The 21,558-nt window shown below is 43.9% G+C and overlaps 1 protein-coding gene across 1 annotated transcript in view; it reads right to left on the reverse strand.

Moving 5' to 3' along the window:
• pde11a (phosphodiesterase 11a) overlaps positions 1 to 21,558 on the reverse strand; it is a gene marked incomplete at both ends in the record, with an annotated part of 580,355 nt that overhangs the window by 255,207 nt on the left and 303,590 nt on the right. Inside the window, one exon of the mRNA XM_084314342.1 lies at positions 9,495 to 9,627. Coding sequence (XP_084170468.1) covers positions 9,495 to 9,627 — 133 coding nt within the window. The remainder of the gene's footprint in view (positions 1 to 9,494; positions 9,628 to 21,558) is intronic.

The raw sequence follows: 21,558 nt of genomic DNA on the forward strand, positions 1-21,558 counted from the left end.
ATCAATGTGATTACCCTGGTTACATATGAATGTGATCACCCTGGTTACATATCAATGTTGATTACCCTGGTTACATATCAATGTGATTACCCCGGTTACATATCAATGTGATTACCCCGGTTACATATCAATGTGATTACCCTGGTTACATATCAATGTGATTACCCTGGTTAAATATCAATGTGATTACCCTGGTTACATATCAATGTGATTACCCAGGTTACATATCAATGTTGATTACCCTGGTTAAATATCAATGTGATACATATCAATGTTCATTACCCTGGTTACATATCAATGTGATTACCCTGGTTACATATCAATGTGATTACCCTGGTTAAATATCAATGTGATTACCCTGGTTAAATATCAATGTGATTACCCTGGTTAAATATCACTGTGATTACCCTGGTTACATATCAATGTGATTACCCTGGTTACATATCAATGTGATTACCCTGGTTAAATATATCAATGTGATTACCCTGGTTACATATCACTGTGATTACCCCGGTTACATATCAATGTGATTACCCTGGTTAAATATATCAATGTGATTACCCTGGTTACATATCACTGTGATTACCCTGGTTACATATCAATGTGATTACCCCGGTTACATATCAATGTGATTACCCTGGTTACATATCAATGTGATTACCCTGGTTACATATCAATGTGATTACCCTGGTTAAATATATCAATGTGATTACCCTGGTTACATATCACTGTGATTACCCCGGTTACATATCAATGTGATTACCCCGGTTACATATCAATGTGATTACCCTGGTTACATATCAATGTGATTACCCCGGTTACATATCAATGTGATTACCCCGGTTACATATCAATGTTGATTACCCTGGTTACATATCACTGTGATTACCCCGGTTACATATCAATGTGATTACCCTGGTTCCATATCAATGTGATTACCCCGGTTACATATCAATGTGATTACCCTGGTTACATATCAATGTGATTACCCTGGTTACATATCAATGTGATTACCCTGGTTACATATCACTGTGATTACCCTGGTTACATATCAATGTGATTACCCTGGTTACATATCAATGTGATTACCCTGGTTACATATCAATGTGATTACCCTGGTTACATATCAATGTGATTACCCTGGTTAGATATCAATGTGATTACCCTGGTTAAATATCACTGTGATTACCCTGGTTACATATCAATGTTGATTACCCCGGTTACATATCACTGTGATTACCCTGGTTACATATCAATGTTGATTACCCTGGTTACATATCACTGTGATTACCCTGGTTACATATCAATGTGATTACCCCGGTTACATATCACTGTGATTACCCTGGTTACATATCAATGTTGATTACCCTGGTTAAATATCAATGTGATTACCCTGGTTACATATCAATGTGATTACCCTGGTTATATATCAATGTGATTACCCTGGTTAAATATCAATGTGATTACCCTGGTTACATATGAATGTGATCACCCTGGTTAAATATCAATGTGATTACCCTGGTTAAATATCAATGTGATTACCCTGGTTACATATCAATGTGATTACCCCGGTTACATATCAATGTGATTACCCCGGTTACATATCAATGTGATTACCCCGGTTACATATCAATGTGATTACCCCGGTTACATATCAATGTTCATTACCCTGGTTAAATATCAATGTGATTACCCCGGTTACATATCAATGTTGATTACCCTGGTTACATATCAATGTGATTACCCTGGTTACATATCAATGTGATTACCCTGGTTAAATATCAATGTGATTACCTGGTTAAATATCAATGTGATTACCCTGGTTACATATGAATGTGATCACCCCGGTTACATATCAATGTTGATTACCCTGGTTACATATCAATGTGATTACCCTGGTTACATATCAATGTGATTACCCTGGTTAAATATCAATGTGATTACCCTGGTTAAATATCAATGTGATTACCCTGGTTACATATGAATGTGATCACCCTGGTTACATATCAATGTTGATTACCCTGGTTAAATATCAATGTGATTACCCTGGTTACATATCAATGTGATTACCCTGGTTACATATCAATGTGATTACCCTGGTTAAATATCAATGTGATTACCTGGTTAAATATCAATGTGATTACCCTGGTTACATATGAATGTGATCACCCTGGTTACATATCAATGTTGATTACCCTGGTTAAATATCAATGTGATTACCCTGGTTACATATCAATGTTGATTACCCTGGTTACATATCAATGTGATTACCCCGGTTACATATCACTGTGATTACCCTGGTTACATATCAATGTTGATTACCCTGGTTACATATCAATGTGATTACCCTGGTTACATATCAATGTGATTACCCTGGTTACATATCAATGTGATTACCCTGGTTAAATATATCAATGTGATTACCCTGGTTACATATCACTGTGATTTCTCTGGTTACATATCAATGTGATTACCCTGGTTAAATATCAATGTGATTACCCTGGTTAAATATCAATGTGATTACCCTGGTTACATATGAATGTGATCACCCTGGTTACATATCAATGTTGATTACCCTGGTTAAATATCAATGTGATTACCCTGGTTACATATCAATGTGATTACCCCGGTTACATATCAATGTGATTACCCCGGTTACATATCAATGTGATTACCCCGGTTACATATCAATGTGATTACCCTGGTTAAATATCAATGTGATTACCCTGGTTACATATCAATGTGATTACCCAGGTTACATATCAATGTTGATTACCCTGGTTAAATATCAATGTGATACATATCAATGTTCATTACCCTGGTTACATATCAATGTGATTACCCTGGTTAAATATCAATGTGATTACCCTATTACCCTGGTTAAATATCAATGTGATTACCCTGGTTAAATATCACTGTGATTACCCTGGTTACATATCAATGTGATTACCATGGTTACATATCAATGTGATTACCCTGGTTACATATCAATGTGATTACCCTGGTTACATATCAATGTGATTACCCTGGTTACATATCAATGTGATTACCCTGGTTACATATCAATGTGATTACCCTGGTTACATATCAATGTGATTACCCCGGTTACATATCAATGTGATTACCCTGGTTACATATCAATGTGATTACCCTGGTTAAATATCAATGTGATTACCCTGGTTACATATCAATGTGATTACCCCGGTTACATATCAATGTGATTACCCTGGTTACATATCAATGTGATTACCCTGGTTAAATATCAATGTGATTACCCTGGTTACATATCAATGTGATTACCCTGGTTACATATCAATGTGATTACCCAGGTTAAATATCAATGTGATTACCCCGGTTACATATCAATGTGATTACCCTGGTTACATATCAATGTGATTACCCCGGTTAAATATCAATGTGATTACCCTGGTTACATATCAATGTGATTACCCTGCTTAAATATATCAATGTGATTACATTTACATTTACATTTAGTCATTTAGCTGACGCTTTTATCCAAAGCGACTTACAAGTTCTGTACGACAAGACAGCAAGAAGGGTACAACTCTATCAGCTGAGTAACAATGTTCATCAAGTGTTGCGTGTTACAGTGTAGGTTAGTTTATTAGGACAAGTGCATGACAGTAAGGTTAGTCAGGGTTAGATTTTTTTTTTTTTTTTTTTTTTTTTTTTTTTTTTTTTTTTTTTTTTTTTTTTTTTTTTTTTTTTTTTTTTTTTTTTTTTTTTTAATCATTTCAGATAATGGTTGAAGAAGTGAGTCTTTAGTCGACGGCGAAAGATTGGACGGGATTCGGCTGTCCTAACTGGGATGGGTAGTTCATTCCACCATTGTGGGGCAAGGACTGAGAATAGGCGGCTTCTCTTTGATGACCCTCCGGGAGCTTGGATAGGAGTAGGTCTGAGGCGGCCAGAAGATGCAGAGCGTAGGGGTCTTGAGGGTGTGTAGTTAGAGACCATTGACCGGAGGTAGGCGGGAGCGGTTCCCTTTGCTGCACGGTATGCTAGGTCGAGGGCCTTGAAGCGGATACGTGCAGCAATGGGGAGCCAGTGCAGGTCCCTAAGAAGTGGGGTGACATGGGCCGACTTCGGTAGGTTTGATATCAGGCGGGCCGCTGCGTTTTGAATGAGTTGAAGAGGCTTGGTGGCAGTGGCCGGGAGGCCAGCTAGCAGTGCGTTGCAGTAGTCGAGGCGGGAGATGACTGTTGATTGGATGAGGAGTTGGGTGGCTTCTTTTGTCAGGAAGGGGCGTATCCTTCTGACGTTGCTCAGGAGGAATCTGCAGGTTCTGGTTGTCGCTGCGATGTGAGCAGAGAAGTTCAACTGGTCGTCGAGGACAACACCAAGGTTCTTGGCGGTCGGGGACGCGGTCACAGCTGCATTCTCGACTGTGATGGAGAGGTCGGTCAGGGGGGAGGATTTGGCCGGCAGGTGGAGCAATTCTGTTTTGCTTAGGTTCAGTTTGAGGTGGTTGGTCGTCATCCAGGCGGAGATGTCGGACAGACAGGCCGAGATCCGCTCAGAGACGTGGATTACCCTGGTTAAATATCAATGTGATTACCCCGGTTACATATCAATGTTGATTACCCTGGTTACATATCAATGTGATTACCCTGGTTACATATCAATGTGATTACCCTGGTTACATATCAATGTGATTACCCTGGTTAAATATCAATGTGATTACCCTGGTTAAATATCAATGTGATTACCCTGGTTACATATGAATGTGATCACCCTGGTTACATATCAATGTTGATTACCCTGGTTACATATCAATGTGATTACCCCGGTTACATATCAATGTGATTACCCCGGTTACATATCAATGTGATTACCCTGGTTACATATCAATGTGATTACCCTGGTTACATATCAATGTGATTACCCTGGTTACATATCAATGTGATTACCCTGGTTAAATATCAATGTGATTACCCTGGTTACATATCAATGTGATTACCCAGGTTACATATCAATGTTGATTACCCTGGTTAAATATCAATGTGATACATATCAATGTTCATTACCCTGGTTACATATCAATGTGATTACCCTGGTTATATATCAATGTGATTACCCTGGTTAAATATATCAATGTGATTACCCTGGTTACATATCACTGTGATTACCCTGGTTACATATCAATGTGATTACCCCGGTTACATATCAATGTGATTACCCTGGTTACATATCAATGTGATTACCCTGGTTACATATCAATGTGATTACCCTGGTTAAATATATCAATGTGATTACCCTGGTTACATATCACTGTGATTACCCCGGTTACATATCAATGTGATTACCCCGGTTACATATCAATGTGATTACCCTGGTTACATATCAATGTGATTACCCCGGTTACATATCAATGTGATTACCCTGGTTACATATCACTGTGATTACCCTGGTTACATATCAATGTGATTACCCTGGTTACATATCAATGTGATTACCCTGGTTAAATATCAATGTGATTACCCTGGTTACATATCAATGTGATTACCCCGGTTACATATCAATGTGATTACCCCGGTTACATATCAATGTGATTACCCCGGTTACATATCAATGTGATTACCCCGGTTACATATCAATGTGATTACCACGGTTACATATCAATGTGATTACCCTGGTTACATATCAATGTGATTACCCCGGTTACATATCAATGTGATTACCCTGGTTACATATCAATGTGATTACCCCGGTTACATATCAATGTGATTACCCCGGTTACATATCAATGTGATTACCCTGGTTACATATCAATGTGATTACCCCGGTTGCATATCAATGTGATTACCCTGGTTACATATCAATGTGATTACCCCGGTTACATATCAATGTGATTACCCCGGTTACATATCAATGTGATTACCCCGGTTACATATCAATGTTGATTACCCTGGTTAAATATCAATGTGATACATATCAATGTTGATTACCCTGGTTACATATCAATGTGATTACCCTGGTTAAATATCAATGTGATTACCCTGGTTAAATATCAATGTGATTACCCTGGTTACATATCAATGTGATCACCCTGGTTACATATCAATGTTGATTACCCTGGTTAAATATCAATGTGATTACCCTGGTTAAATATCAATGTGATTACCCTGGTTACATATCAATGTGATTACCCCGGTTACATATAAATGTGATTACCCTGGTTACATATCAATGTGATTACCCTGGTTAGATATCAATGTGATTACCCTGGTTACATATTAATGTTGATTACCCTGGTTACATATCAATGTTGATTACCCTGGTTAAATATCACTGTGATTACCCTGGTTACATATCAATGTTGATTACCCCGGTTACATATCACTGTGATTACCCCGGTTACATATCAATTTGATTACCCTGGTTAAATATCAATGTGATTACCCTGGTTACATATCAATGTGATTACCCCGGTTACATATCAATGTGATTACCCTGGTTACATATCAATGTGATTACCATGGTTACATATCAATGTGATTACCCTGGTTACATATCAATGTGATTACCCTGGTTACATATCAATGTGATTACCCTGGTTACATATCAATGTGATTACCCTGGTTACATATCAATGTGATTACCCTGGTTAAATAAAGGATTTACACAAACAAAGAAAAGTCTCAGGGATGGCTCTCTGGCGGTAAAAAAAGGTGTACCACAATTACACAAAGGACTACATGAAAGTCAATGGAGAGGGGCGGCTAGGTGGTGCAGTGGGCAAGGCGCTCACCACCAATGCAGGAGACGCTGGGTTCGAGCCCAGCTCTCCGCATTGCATTCAGCTTTGCTGGTCGTTCATACTAATACATTTGGCAGTATTAGGGGGTGGGAAGCTGATGGGTGGGGATCGGACGTTGTGGACAGCGACTCCTACAGGTCGGTTGGTGCGCCTACGCAGTAGAATCAGGAAGCGACGGGGGCGGCGTCCCTCCAAAGCGCAGACCCCCGACGCTGAAAGATTGCGCTGTGCAGGTGAAAAGATGCGACGGCTGCTTCCTCGAGTACCGGAGGGGACTTGTGCAATGTATGGCTTCGTCCACATTACAGCCGGCTTGTGGGAGGCATGGCCAAACAGCGTTCGAGACAGGGGAGGGTAGAATTGGACGATACGAAATTGGGATGGGAGAAAAATTGAAAATGGGAGAAAAAGTAGATAAAAAAAATGAAAGTCAATGCAGAATGCTGGAAATTAATTCCAAAAAAAATATTTCCTGTTGCCAGATGTGAGACATATTCCCACACGCTCCTCCTTGTGCCTCTGTGACTCTCTGCACCAAGGCACAGGCTGATAGTTTGCGAGATATTGCGCGGATTCACACAAACCCACACACTCACCCACACACAGATGCTACCGAATGCATACTGTCCTCGGACAGGCTCCGCCTTCCACGGACATAAAAACACAATCCGATAATACAGATAGATGATAGAACAATTGGTTTCAGCCCATTATACTGCACGGCCCTATATGGAGGTGTAGTCTAATGTCGTTTTGGACGTTAGGGATTTATCATTGGAAAAATGGATTATCGGCTATTGTAACAATTCTGCCGCAAAGAAATTGAAAAGCTTTCCATTTTGCACAAAATGAGTTCCCTTCTATCACTAACATTATAGTTTTTTTTTTATCCACCCTTTCTCCCATTTTTTCTATTTTTCTCCCATCCCAATTTTCATATGGGATGGGAAAATTGATAATGATAATGATAATGATATTCTTTCTTCTTTGTATGGATGTCATGCCCATCTGTATGCTGATGACACAATTGTGTACTGTATTGCAGACTCTGTACAGCTGGCCTTTGAGAAATTGCAACTTTCCTTTTATGCTCTACAAGATGCCCTTACTAGTCTTAAATTGGTTCTTAATGCTAGTAAGACAAAGTTTATGTTATTTTCAAGAGCAAGGAATATTAACCTTGATGATGTGAGGATATCTACTGTCAGTGGCTCTTGTATAGAGAGAGTCACTGAGTATAAATATCTTGGCCTGTGGCTCAACGAGAAATTAACATTTAAGTTCCATGTGAAAAATCTTGCCACTAAACTGCAACAGAAAATTGGTTTCCTGTACAGAAACAGATCCAATTTTCCTCTATTTAGTAGAAAAAGAATTGTGGAATCAGTCTTCTTATCAGTTTTGGACTATGGTGATGTAATTTATAGGCATGCTGCGGCATCAACTCTTAAACCTCTGGATTCTGCATATCACTCAGCTCTCAGATTTATAACTGGTGACAGATATGATACTCACCATTGTGTCCTGTATGATAGGGTGGGTTGGCCTTCTCTTGCAGAAAGGCGCAACAAACACTGGTATTTATTTATTTTTAAAGCCCTTATTGGTAAACAACCTGTTTATATCTCCTCACTGTTAAATTGGAATATTGGAACCTATTCAACTCGATCGAATGACTGGATGGTTCTTAGGGTTCCTCAGATTTGTTCTGAGCTAGGGAAGTCAGCCTTTTCCTTTGATGCCTCCAACTCATGGAATGTCCTTCAACTCACGCTAAAATTGGAGGTTCTCCCTTCCCTTGGAATGTTTAAATGTATGATTTCAGACCATTGTGTGACTACCTGTAACTGTTTTAGTTGATATTTTAAAATTATTTTTAAACGTTTTTTATTTGTTTTAGTCTGGTGTTTAAATTTCTGTGAATATTGTTTTTATTATGTACTGTACAATCGTCGTTTCTGTAAATGAGGGAAACCTCAGATGCTTACGATTTTAAATAAAGGTTGAAATGAAATATCGTCCAATTCAACCCTCCCCTGTCTTCGAACGTTGTTTCTTGCCTCCCACAAGCCGGCTGCAATGTGGACTAAGTCATACATAGCACGAGTCCCCTCCGATACTCGAGGTAACAGCTGTCGCATCTTTTCACCTGCACGGCTCGATCTTTCAGCGTCGGGGGTCTGGGCTTTGGAGGGGCCCCGCCCCCGTCGCTTCTTGATTCTACTGCGCAGGCGCACCAACCGACCTGTAGGAGTCGCTGTCCACAACGCCCGATCCCCACCCTTCAGTTTCCCTCCCCGTAATACGGCCATTGTGTATTACTGTGGACGACCAGCTAAACTGAAAGCAATGTGGAGAGCGGAGCTCGAACAGGAGGCATCCTGTTCGAGCCCAGTCTCCAGCAATTGTTGCGAGCACCTTGCCCACGTAGCCGCCCTTCACTAACATTATTGTTTAAGTATTTTTGGTTGAAATAAAATTCAGCGATTTTTTTTTTATGATTCATTTACGAATATTTTCATATTGAGCTATATTGATTGTGGATGAATATGCACAGAAAGGTACACCATGCAAATGTTCATGCTTTATTTGTTTTAAACGAGACGATTTAGAAATGGGCAATGGGGAAATACATTGCGTTGGACAGAGGGTGGAACACGAAAAACGGCAATGACGTAACCACTACACCTCCCTATAGTGTGTAGTCGGTTACCTCGGCGTCAAAGCGAGGGTCCTGGTAGGCGTCGCTGATGTTCACAGGCAGACCCGTGGACGCCACCAACTCCGCGATGCTGTTGTTGATGAGCCAGTCCGAGTAGGAGGACTTCTCCATGCTGTCTTTGAAGCTACAGGACACACGAGAGAGGAGGAGATGGCAAAACTAAAATATCCAGGAAACCATTTACTTGAGGCGGGGGCCAAATATATTAATAACCATGTACAACCAATGAAGAACTGTTATGCTAACAAGTACAATAAACCAATATGATTGAAGTGATAGTTACCTTTTACAACTGGAGGTAAGCAGGTAGAAAATGGGGATACGAGAGTCAGAGGAATAGTTGTTGAACTGAATGCGTCATTGGGAGGTCAAGGAGAAGCCATGCTGCCCCCCCCGCCACCCCCCCCATCAGTACGGGGGTACGGCAGCTGCTAGACCTCAACTTCACGGTATAATTTTGAAAATGTCGCCTAAATAATCAATGATCAACGACAATGATAATGAACAAATAAAAGCCAAATTCATGAGCGTTTGTGCTCAGCACATCCGAGATGAAACTAATAGAATAGAAATAGAATAGAAATACTTTAATCATCCAGAGGGAAATTTGACACTACAAATCGCTCACGTTAAACATTTAGAGACATAACAAGTCACGAATAAGAACAACAAAACAAATTGCCTAAGAATAAGCATATAATAAAATATACAGTAAAGAATGTACAGTAAAAATATACAGAAGTCCACAGTAAGTGTAATATTGAACAGTGTTGTTTCAAAAGTAAAAGGAAGATGGTAACTGTCACCCTGTGCTCAGTGAGGCTCAGTGATGCATCGTAAAGTCTGATGGCTGTCGGAATGAAGGACTTCCTGTGCCGTTCAGTGCTGCATTTAGGTAGTGTGAGCCTGGCACTGAACATGCTCCTCCTGTCAGCCAAGTCTGTGTGTATAGTGGGTGGGAGGGGTTTTCCCTGCAGGTATTGCGTATGGTCGTTTTTATTAATCTGCAAGTCATTAATAGGCTTTCTTGGCGTGAGAGAGAAGACTTTCGTGAACACCCCTTGGTTACCTACTAGCAGTGTTGGGAAAGTTCTACTTTCTACATGAACTAGTTCAGTTCACACATTTTAAAATGAACTAGTTCAGTTTATAGTTCATAATAAAAAAAATTTGAACTAAAGTTCATGGTTTAAAAAATTATGGAGTTTATAGTTTATAGTTCTTTTTTCAATACGCTGCCGCAAGCTATTATTTGTCAAAATTATTGCCACCACAACCCGTATAGAACCACTGACAGCAATCAGAATACTGGCATTTCCATCACACTGTGATTATTTATCAGTGTTTCCCCTACCATTGCCTTGAAGGGGCGGCCCGCGTCGCGGGTAACGAGTCTCTCTCTCCGCGCGCAACACGCACACACCGAAACCTTTCGGTGTGTGTGTGTGTGTGTGTGCACCCGTCCCAAATCTGGCACACTTTTTAACAAAGTTATACTGTGATAGAGAGCGCAGAGAATGAACGCGTTCGCAATTACGTTCATCTAGCGGAAATACAGTACGTTCAGTTCACGTTCGCCCAAGATCTCTGGAGAAGACGGTAAGCTAATTTCCCAAATGTTGCCGTGTTCCTTTAAGAGAGAGAGAGATCTGTGGCTTCATTATCTATGTTCTCTAAATTCATTGTGGATAGGGATGTCCCGATCCGATCATGTGATCGGGATCGGGGCCGATCACGTTATTTTCTGAAGATCGGGGTAAAAAAAATAAAAATAAAATGATTTTTTATTATTATTATTTTTTTACTTATTTTTTTTTATTCAACAAACATGACCATGTTCACGTCTTAAACTCATACTGAGGCCTTAGTTTTGGTTTTAAATTGCATATCATCATTCATTTATTTATTGTCACACAGAGCAGAAGAATTTTGCCAAAACAAACCAATAGTATCCAGCTGCAGAACGGCAGACCAGCCACACATTCAGACCAAAATGCATTTCCTTTGATTTAATTATACATCAAATGATTTATGTCAAGGATTGCAATGCCTCGCTTGAATGAAGTAAACTTTTCACCTGGATAACGTCAACATTCAGGGTGAATGTAATGTGAGAAATTGGGATAAAAAAAATTAAAATAAAAATAAAAAAACATTTAAATAAAAATAATATTTTTTTATCCGATCGGGAAAGATCGGTATCGGTAGATACTCAAAATCACATGATCGGGATCGGATCGGGAGAAAAAAAATTTGATCGGGACATCCCTAATTGTGGATATAGTCTAACCCCTACATGTGCCATACTTTGGCCTTGGCTGAAACACCCCCACTGCACCAGTGTCTACTCAGAGAAGCCATGCATTACACATTATTACTCTTTTTTATTATTTTATTATTCGATTTTTCTCCCCATCCCAATTTTGCCTCGCCAATTCTCCCCTCCCCTGTCTTGAACGTTGCTAGACCATGCCTCCCACTGGTCGGCTGTAGTGAGGATAGAAGCCTTGCATCACGTGTCCCCTCCGGTACACGAGGAGGCAGCTGTCGCATCTTTTCACCTGAACAGCGCAATCTCTCAGTGGCGAGGAGTAACGCGTGGGAGGCTCACGCTGCCCCCGATAATTCCTGTTTCTGCTGTACAGGCGCTCCAACCGACCTGTAGGAGTCACTGTCCACAACGTCCAATCCCCACCCACCGGCTTTCCCACCCTCTAACACTGCCAATTGTGTTAGTATGAACGACCGGCCATGCCGGTAGCAACGCAGAGAGCTGGGCTCGATACCAGCATCTCCTGCGTTAGTGGCGAGCGCCTTGCCCACTGCGCCACTCAGCCGCCCACACATTATTACTCTTAAAAGTCACAAGTAAATATAATTATCATGTGTTTTCCTTCATTGATTCGAGGTGTAAATGAAATGAAACAAAAATGTCTTGTTCCGACAAAAACGCACACGGATATGAGGAAAGAATCGACAATGAAGATGAAAATGTAAAATCCAATAAGAGCGAAGTGTGGAAGCCGCAAACACAGATTAATTTGTTGATTCAGACGTAAAAACAACAACACTGTTAATTGTTACTTTTCAACACATTGGTACGATTTCCGACAAATACGGTGTCATTTCAACACATTCTAAGACCCTAACCCTTTCACTACCACACTACAGAAGGTTAACCCTTTCACTACCACACTACAGAATGTTAACCCTTTCACTACCACACTACAGAAGGTTAACCTTTCACTAACACACTACAGAAGGTTAACCTTTCACTACCACACTACAGAAGGTTAACCCTTTCACTACCACACTACAGAGGGTTAACACTTTCACCACACTACAGACTGTTAACCATCTGTAGTGTGGCAGTGAAAGGGTTAACCATTTGGCAGTGACAGGGTTAAGAGTAAAGGAGACAGAGGCAGGCGACACTGAGACACGACGGCGGGAGAGGAGCTTCGCGTCGCAGAGAATCTCTCAAAACGTATTCCATACACTGACTGAATTGTTTCCGTTCTGAAATATAAATATTATTATCATTTTCCACCTCAGACACAACACAAGCTTGTAAAAGGCCACTGTGGTCCCCCCCCCCCCCCCCCCCACACACACACGGTAAGCTTTTACCTTGATGTGCATTTAATGAATGTCTCAACGATATCAATAGGCTTCTCGTGCAGCTTATGAAGTAATGAAAAGTTAATTGTCTGATTGTCTCCCCCCTCCCCCCATCACCAAACGCTCTCCCTCCCCCCACAGAACGCTCTCCCCCCTCCCCGCCACAGAACGCTCTCCCCCGTCACCAAATGCTCTCCCCCCTCCCCGCCACAGAACGCTCTCCCCCCTCCCCGCCACAGAACGCTCTCCCCCCTCCCCCTCACAGTCACCAAAAGCTCTCCCCCCTCCCCCTCCCCCTCCCCGCCACAGAACGCTCTCCCCCCTCCCCCTCCCCGCTACCGAACGCCCCCCCCCCCCCCCCCCCTCCCCCTCCTCGCTACTGAACGCCCCCACACTCTGGCACAGTTCTCTAGCCCCTCCCACCCGGGGCCTCACATATATATATATATACACTGCGCCACATTCATCGCCAACCTTCTGTTCTCCCTTTTACGAACGCAACAACAACAATGAGGTATAGATAGATGTTCATTGTTGTCTATTTTCACTTCCGGGGTAATGATGAAGATAAACAGGTGCTGACGTCACACCTCTGGAATGTCTTTGATGTGTCTCTGTCAGTGTGTGTCTCTGTCAGTGTGTGTCTGTGTGTGTGTGTGTGTCTCTGTCAGTGTGTGTGTGTGTGTGTGTGTGTGTGTCTGTCAGTGTGTGTGTGTCTGTCAGTGTGTGTCTCTGTCAGTGTGTGTGTGTGTCTCTGTCAGTGTGTGTGTGTGTGTGTGTCTCTGTCAGTGTGTGTCTGTCAACGTGTATGTCACTGTGTGTGTATCTCTGTCAGTGTGTGTGTCTCTGTCAGTGTGTGTGTCTCCGTCAATGTGTGTCTCTGTCAGTGTGTGTGTGTCTCCGTCAGTGTGTGTGTCAGTGTGTGTGTCTCTGTCAGTGTGTGTGTCTCTGTCAGTGTGTGTCTCTGTCAGTGTGTGTGTGTGTGTCAGTGTGTGTCTGTCATTGTGTGTGTGTGTGTGTGTCAGTGTGTGTGTGTGTCTCTGTCAGTGTGTGTGTGTGTGTGTGTCTCAGTGTGTGTGTGTGTGTGTGTGTCTCTGTCAGTGTGTGTGTGTGTCTCTGTCATTGTGTGTGTGTCTGTCAGTGTGTGTGTGTCTGTCAGTGTGTCTCAGTCAGTGTGTGTCTCTGTCAGTGTGTGTCTCTGTCAGTGTGTGTGTCTGGCAGTGTGTGTGTGTGTCTGTCTCTGTCAGTGTGTGTGTCTCTGTCAGTGTGTGTGTGTGTGTGTGTGTGTGTATCTGTCAGTGTGTGTGTTGTGTGTGTCTCTGTCAGTGTGTGTGTCTCTGTCAGTGTGTGTGTCTCTGTCAGTGTGTGTGTGTGTCCCTGTCAGTGTGTGTGTGTGTGTGTGTCTGTCAGTGTGTGTGTGTCTCTGTCAGTGTGTGTCTCTGTCAGTGTGTGTGTCTCTGTCAGTGTGTGTCTCTGTCAGTGTGTGTGTCTGTCAGTGTGTGTGTCTCTGTCAGTGTGTGTGTGTCTCTGTCAATGTGTGTGTCTCCATCAGTGTGTGTCTCTGTCAGTGTGTGTGTCTCCGTCAGTGTGTGGTGTGTGTGTCTCTGTCATTGTGTGTGTGTGTGTCAGTGTGTCAGTGTGTGTCTCTGTCATTGTGTGTGTGTGTGTCAGTGTGTGTGTGTGTGTGTCTCTGTCAGTGTGTGTGTGTGTGTGTGTCTCAGTGTGTGTCTGTGTGTGTGTGTCTCTGTCATTGTGTGTGTGTGTCTGTCAGTGTGTGTGTGTGTGTGTGTGCCTGTCAGTGTGTGTGTGTGTGTGTGTGTGTATCAGTGTGTGTCTGTGTGTGTCTCTGTCATTGTGTGTGTGTGTCTGTCATTGTGTGTGTGTGTCTGTCAGTGTGTGTGTGTGTGTGTGCCTGTCAGTGTGTGTGTGTGTGTGTATCAGTCAGTGTGTGTCTCTGTCAGTGTGTGTCTCTGTCAGTGTGTGTCTCTGTCAGTGTGTGTGTCTGTCAGTGTGTGTCTCTGTCAGTGTGTGTCTCTGTCAGTGTGTGTGTCTGTCAGTGTGTGTGTCTCTGTCAGTGTGTGTGTGTCTCTGTCAGTGTGTGTGTCTCTGTCAGTGTGTGTGTCTCTGTCAGTGTGTGTGTGTGTGTGTCTCTGTCAGTGTGTGTGTGTCTCTGTCAGTGTGTGTGTCTCTGTCAGTGTGTGTGTGTGTCTCTGTCAGTGTGTGTGTGTCTCTGTCAGTGTGTGTGTGTCTCTGTCAGTGTGTGTGTCTCTGTCAGTGTGTGTGTGTGTGTGTGTCTCTGTCAGTGTGTGTGTGTCTCTGTCAGTGTGTGTGTGTGTCTCTGTCGGTGTGTGTGTGTGTGTGTGTGTGTGTGTGTGTGTGTGTCTCTGTCAGTATGTGTGTGTGTGTCTGTCAGTGTGTGTGTGTGTGTGTGTCTCCGTCAGTGTGTGTGTGCGTCTCTGTCAGTGTGTGTGTCTCTGTCAGTGTGTGTGTGTGTGTCTCTGTCAGTGTGTGTGTCTCTGTCAGTGTGTGTGTGTGTCTCTGTCAGTGTGTGTGTGTCTCTGTCAGTGTGTGTGTGTGTCTCTGTCAGTGTGTGTGTGTATGTGTGTGTCTCTGTCAGTGTGTGTGTGTGTCTCTGTCAGTGTGTGTGTGTGTGTGTCTATGTCAGTGTGTGTGTGTGTGTGTGTGTCTCCGTCAGTGTGTATGTGTGTCTCTGTCAGTGTGTGTGTCTCTGTCAGTGTGTGTGTGTGTCTCTGTCAGTGTGTGTCTCTATCAGTGTGTGTGTGTCTCTGTCAGTGTGTCTCTGTCAGTGTGTGTGTGTGTCTCTGTGTGTGTCTCTGTCAGTGTGTGTATGTGTGTCTCTGTCAGTGTGTGTGTCTCTGTTAGTGTGTGTGTGTCTCTGTCAGTGTGTGTGTCTCTGTCAGTGTGTGTGTCCCTGTCAGTGTGTGTGTGTATGTGTGTGTGCGTGTGTCTGTCAGTGTGTGTGTGTCTCTGTCAGTGTGTGTCTTTGTCAGTGTGTGTGTCTGTCTGTGTGTGTGTCTCTGTCAGTGTGTGTGTGTCTCTGTCAATGTGTGTGTCTCCATCAGTGTGTGTCTCTGTCAGTGTGTGTGTGTCTCCGTCAGTGTGTGTTGTGTGTGTCTCTGTCAGTGTGTGTCTCTGTCAGTGTGTGTGTCTCTGTCAGTGTGTGTGTGTGTCAGTGTGTGTCTCTGTCATTGTGTGTGTGTGTGTCAGTGTGTGTGTGTGTGTCTCTGTCAGTGTGTGTGTGTGTGTGTCTCAGTGTGTGTCTGTGTGTGTGTGTGTCTCTGTCATTGTGTGTGTGTGTCTGTCAGTGTGTGTGTGTGTGTGTGCCTGTCAGTGTGTGTGTGTGTGTGTGTGTGTCTCAGTGTGTGTCTGTGTGTGTGTGTCTCTGTCATTGTGTGTGTGTGTGCCATTGTGTGTGTGTGTCTGTCAGTGTGTGTGTGTGTGTGTGTGCCTGTCAGTGTGTGTGTGTGTGTGTGTGTCTCAGTCAGTGTGTGTCTCTGTCAGTGTGTGTGTCTATCGGTGTGTGTGTCTCTGTCAGTGTGTGTCTCTGTCAGTGTGTGTCTCTGTCAGTGTGTGTGTCTGTCAGTGTGTGTGTGTCTCTGTCAGTGTGTGTGTGTCTCTGTCAGTGTGTGTGTGTCTCTGTCAGTGTGTGTGTCTCTGTCAGTGTGTGTGTCTCTGTCAGTGTGTGTGTGTGTGTGTCTCTGTCAATGTGTGTGTGTGTCTCTGTCAGTGTGTGTGTGTCTCTGTCAGTGTGTGTGTGTCTCTGTCAGTGTGTGTGTGTGTCTCTGTCAGTGTGTGTGTCTCTGTCAGTGTGTGTGTCTCTGTCAGTGTGTGTGTGTCTCTGTCAGTGTGTGTGTCTCTGTCAGTGTGTGTGTGTGTGTGTGTCTCTGTCAGTGTGTGTGTGTGTGTGTCTCTGTCAGTATGTGTGTGTGTCTGTCAGTGTGTGTGTGTGTCACCGTCAGTGTGTGTGTGTGTCTCTGTCAGTGTGTGTGTCTCTGTCAGTGTGTGTGTGTGTGTGTCTCTGTCAGTGTGTGTCTCTGTCAGTGTGTGTGTGTGTCTCTGTGTGTGTCTCTGTCAGTGTGTGTGTGTGTGTCTCTGTCAGTGTGTGTGTCTCTGTCAGTGTGTGTGTGTGTCTCTGTCAGTGTGTGTGTGTGTCTCTGTCAGTGTGTGTGTGTGTGTCTCTGTCAGTGTGTGTGTGTGTGTGTGTCTCTGTCAGTGTGTGTGTGTGTGTGTGTGTGTGTGTATCTCTGTCAGTGTGTGTCTCTGTCAGTGTGTGTGTCTCTGTCAGTGTGTGTGTGTGTGTCTCTGTCAGTGTGTGTGTGTCTCTGTCAGTGTGTGTGTGTGTCTCTGTCAGTGTGTGTGTGTGTGTGTGTCTCTGTCAGTGTGTGTGTGTGTCTCTGTCAGTGTGTGTGTGTGTGTGTCTATGTCAGTGTGTGTGTGTGTGTGTGTGTGTCTCCGTCAGTGTGTATGTGTGTCTCTGTCAGTGTGTGTGTCTCTGTCTGTGTGTGTGTGTGTCTCTGTCAGTGTGTGTCTCTATCAGTGTGTGTGTGTCTCTGTCAGTGTGTCTCTGTCAGTGTGTGTGTGTGTCTCTGTGTGTGTCTCTGTCAGTGTGTGTATGTGTGTCTCTGTCAGTGTGTGTGTCTCTGTTAGTGTGTGTGTGTCTCTGTCAGTGTGTGTGTCTCTGTCAGTGTGTGTGTCCCTGTCAGTGTGTGTGTGTGTGTGTGTGTGCGTGTGTCTGTCAGTGTGTGTGTGTCTCTGTCAGTGTGTGTGTCTCTGTCAGTGTGTGTCTTTGTCAGTGTGTGTGTCTGTCAGTGTGTGTGTCTCTGTCAGTGTGTGTGTGTCTCTGTCAATGTGTGTGTCTCCATCAGTGTGTGTCTCTGTCAGTGTGTGTGTGTCTCCGTCAGTGTGTGTTGTGTGTGTCTCTGGCAGTGTGTGTCTCTGTCAGTGTGTGTGTCTCTGTCAGTGTGTGTGTGTCAGTGTGTGTCTCTGTCATTGTGTGTGTGTGTGTGTCAGTGTGTGTGTGTGTGTCTCTGTCAGTGTGTGTGTGTGTGTCTCAGTGTGTGTCTGTGTGTGTGTGTCTCTGTCATTGTGTGTGTGTGTCTGTCAGTGTGTGTGTGTGTGTGTGTGCCTGTCAGTGTGTGTGTGTGTGTGTGTGTGTGTGTGTCTCAGTGTGTGTCTGTGTGTGTGTGTCTCTGTCATTGTGTGTGTGTGTGCCATTGTGTGTGTGTGTCTGTCAGTGTGTGTGTGTGTGCCTGTCAGTGTGTGTGTGTGTGTGTGTCTCAGTCAGTGTGTGTCTCTGTCAGTGTGTGTGTCTATCGGTGTGTGTGTCTCTGTCAGTGTGTGTCTCTGTCAGTGTGTGTCTCTGTCAGTGTGTGTGTCTGTCAGTGTGTGTGTGTCTCTGTCAGTGTGTGTGTGTCTCTGTCAGTGTGTGTGTGTCTCTGTCAGTGTGTGTGTCTCTGTCAGTGTGTGTGTCTCTGTCAGTGTGTGTGTGTGTGTCTCTGTCAATGTGTGTGTGTGTCTCTGTCAGTGTGTGTGTGTCTCTGTCAGTGTGTGTGTGTCTCTGGCAGTGTGTGTGTGTGTCTCTGGCAGTGTGTGTGTCTCTGTCAGTGTGTGTGTCTCTGTCAGTGTGTGTGTGTGTGTGTGTGTGTGTGTGTCTCTGTCAGTGTGTGTGTGTGTCTCTGTCAGTGTGTGTGTGTGTGTGTCTCTGTCAGTGTGTGTGTGTGTGTCTCTGTCAGTATGTGTGTGTGTCTGTCAGTGTGTGTGTGTGTCTCCGTCAGTGTGTGTGTGTGTGTCTCTGTCAGTGTGTGTGTGTGTGTCTCTGTCAGTGTGTGTCTCTGTCAGTGTGTGTGTGTGTCTCTGTGTGTGTCTCTGTCAGTGTGTGTGTGTGTGTCTCTGTCAGTGTGTGTGTCTCTGTCAGTGTGTGTGTGTGTCTCTGTCAGTGTGTGTGTGTGTCTCTGTCAGTGTGTGTGTGTGTGTCTCTGTCAGTGTGTGTGTGTGTGTGTCTCTGTCAGTGTGTGTGTGTGTGTGTGTGTGTGTGTGTGTGTGTGTGTGTGTGTGTATCTCTGTCAGTGTGTGTCTCTGTCGTGTGTGTGTGTCTCTGTCAGTGTGTGTGTCTCTGTCAGTGTGTGTCTCTGTCGTGTGTGTGTGTGTGTCTCTGTCAGTGTGTGTGTGTCTCTGTCAGTGTGTGTCTGTCGTGTGTGTGTGTCTCTGTCAGTGTGTGTGTGTGTCTCTGTCGTGTTTGTGTGTCTCTGTCAGTGTGTGTGTCAGTGTGTGTGTGTCTCTCTGTCTCTGTCAGTGTGTGTGTCAGTGTGTGTGTGTCTCTCTGTCAGTCAGTCTGTGTGTCTCTGTCAGTGTGTGTGTCAGTGTGTGTGTGTCTCTCTGTCAGTGTGTGTGTCAGTGTGTGTCTCCGTCAGTGTGTGTGTCAGTGTGTATGTGTGTCAGTGTGTCAGTGTGTGTGTCTCTCTGTCAGTGTGTGTGTCTCTGTCAGTGTGTCTCTGTCAGTGTGTGTGTCTCTGTCAGTGTGTGTGTGTGTGTGTGTGTGTGTGTGTGTGTGTGTGTGTGTGTGTGTGTGTGTGTGTGTGTGTGTGTGTGTGTGTGTGTGTGTGTGTGTGTGTGTGTGTGTGTGTGTGTGTGTGTCTCAGTGTGGATGTGAAGCTCACACAGTAGCAAGAAGGAATACGCCTCAGAAGGTGGTGATGGGTAGATGCTGTCTCCTTCCATCTCTCTCTCTCTCTTTCTTTCTCTCTACCTCTCTCTTTCGTTCTCTCTCTCAAGCACTCTCTTTCTTTCTCCCTCTCTCAACCTCTCTCTCTCTCTTTGGTCGTTGGCTGCCACAGACAACATAAAGGAAGAATCTCTCCCCCTCTCTCCCTGTCTCTCTCTCTCTCTCTCCCTCCCTCTCCCTCTCTATCTCTCTGTTGCTCCCCCTCTCTCTCTCTCTCTCCCTCTGTTGCTTGCTCTCTCTCTATTGCTCCCTCTCTCTCCCTCTGTTGCATGCTCTCTCTCTATTTCTCCCTCTCTCTCTCGTTGGCCACAGACATGGCAGCAGTGGAACTATATACACACAGGCTCAACATCACTCTCCCTGTGGGGGCGGCTGGCTGGGGGGGGCTGTGGGGGCTTCTGAGGTGCGTTGGAAATCCTACACTATGTTTAGCCGCTGACATCAGATCTTAATTACGTCGCATAAATCTCACACGACACTCCGGACTGAAACGAACCTCTAGGAAGACTTATGTCGTCATCGGAACAACACATGATATTCCTCTCAACGTGGGGTTTTTAAAGTCGCTATGCTTTATGGCCGACTTGGAATTAGGTTAAGGCCGTTTCAGTCCTTCAGACAACAAGGAGTGCTGTCGGGGCGGGAAAACCTCTCATCTCCAGTTTTGGTCCATATCCCTGTTTTCGCTTCATTTCAAAACCTTTATTAATCTCATTGAATAGATAGGAACCAAAAACACAGATGAAAAAGATGATAATACAAAATAAATAAAAGGTTTACTCATTTAGAGATATTAGGTTTTTGCCTGACAGCAGCAATATGCCTGTTAAAGGTGATGTCAGTGGTATTGTTTGTGTGAAAATGAGTGGTCTACATCAGCGGTTCTCAAACTACGGGTTTTTGGCAACATATTTTGGCTAAATATGCCTTGTTTTATAAATGTGTATTGATAACATAGTGCTGTAATTACATTTTCTAATAAATATGCATGATCAAGTTCAACAACGTGTGCTTTTATTTTGATATTCCTTAATGCCACATTGAAATTACGCGATACATTAAGTGTGGGGTCCCCAAAGAAATTCCTAAATAAAACGGGGTTGTGGTATAAAAAAGTTTGAGAACCCCTGGTCTACATGTTCAAATAATAGCTCTACACTCATCACTGATATAGAGTGTCTGGTCAGTAACATGGGTCTCTCAGTCCCTCCACTCTGCAGTAAACAGCCATCACTGATATAGAGTGTCTGGTCAGTAACATGGGTCTCCCAGTCCCTCCACTCTGCAGTAAACAGCCATCACTGATATAGTGTCTGGTCAGTAACATGGGTCTCCCAGTCCCTCCGCTCTGCAGTAAACAGCCTTCACTGATATATAGTGTCTGGTCAGTAACATGGGTCTCCCAGTCCCTCCACTCTGCAGTAAACAGCCTTCACTGATATATAGTGTCTGGTCAGTAACATGGGTCTCTCAGTCCCTCCACTCTGCAGTAAACAGCCATCACTGATGTATAGTGTCTGGTCAGTAACATGGGTCTCCCAGTCCCTCCGCTCTGCAGTAAACAGCCTTCACTGATATATAGTGTCTGGTCAGTAACATGGGTCTCTCAGTCCCTCCACTCTGCAGTAAACAGCCATCACTGATATAGAGTGTCTGGTCAGTAACATGGGTCTCCCAGTCCCTCCACTCTGC

This window comes from Notolepis coatsorum (genome assembly GCF_963971535.1).
Source record: "Notolepis coatsorum genome assembly, chromosome: 5".
Classification (NCBI taxonomy): domain Eukaryota; kingdom Metazoa; phylum Chordata; class Actinopteri; order Aulopiformes; family Paralepididae; genus Notolepis; species Notolepis coatsorum.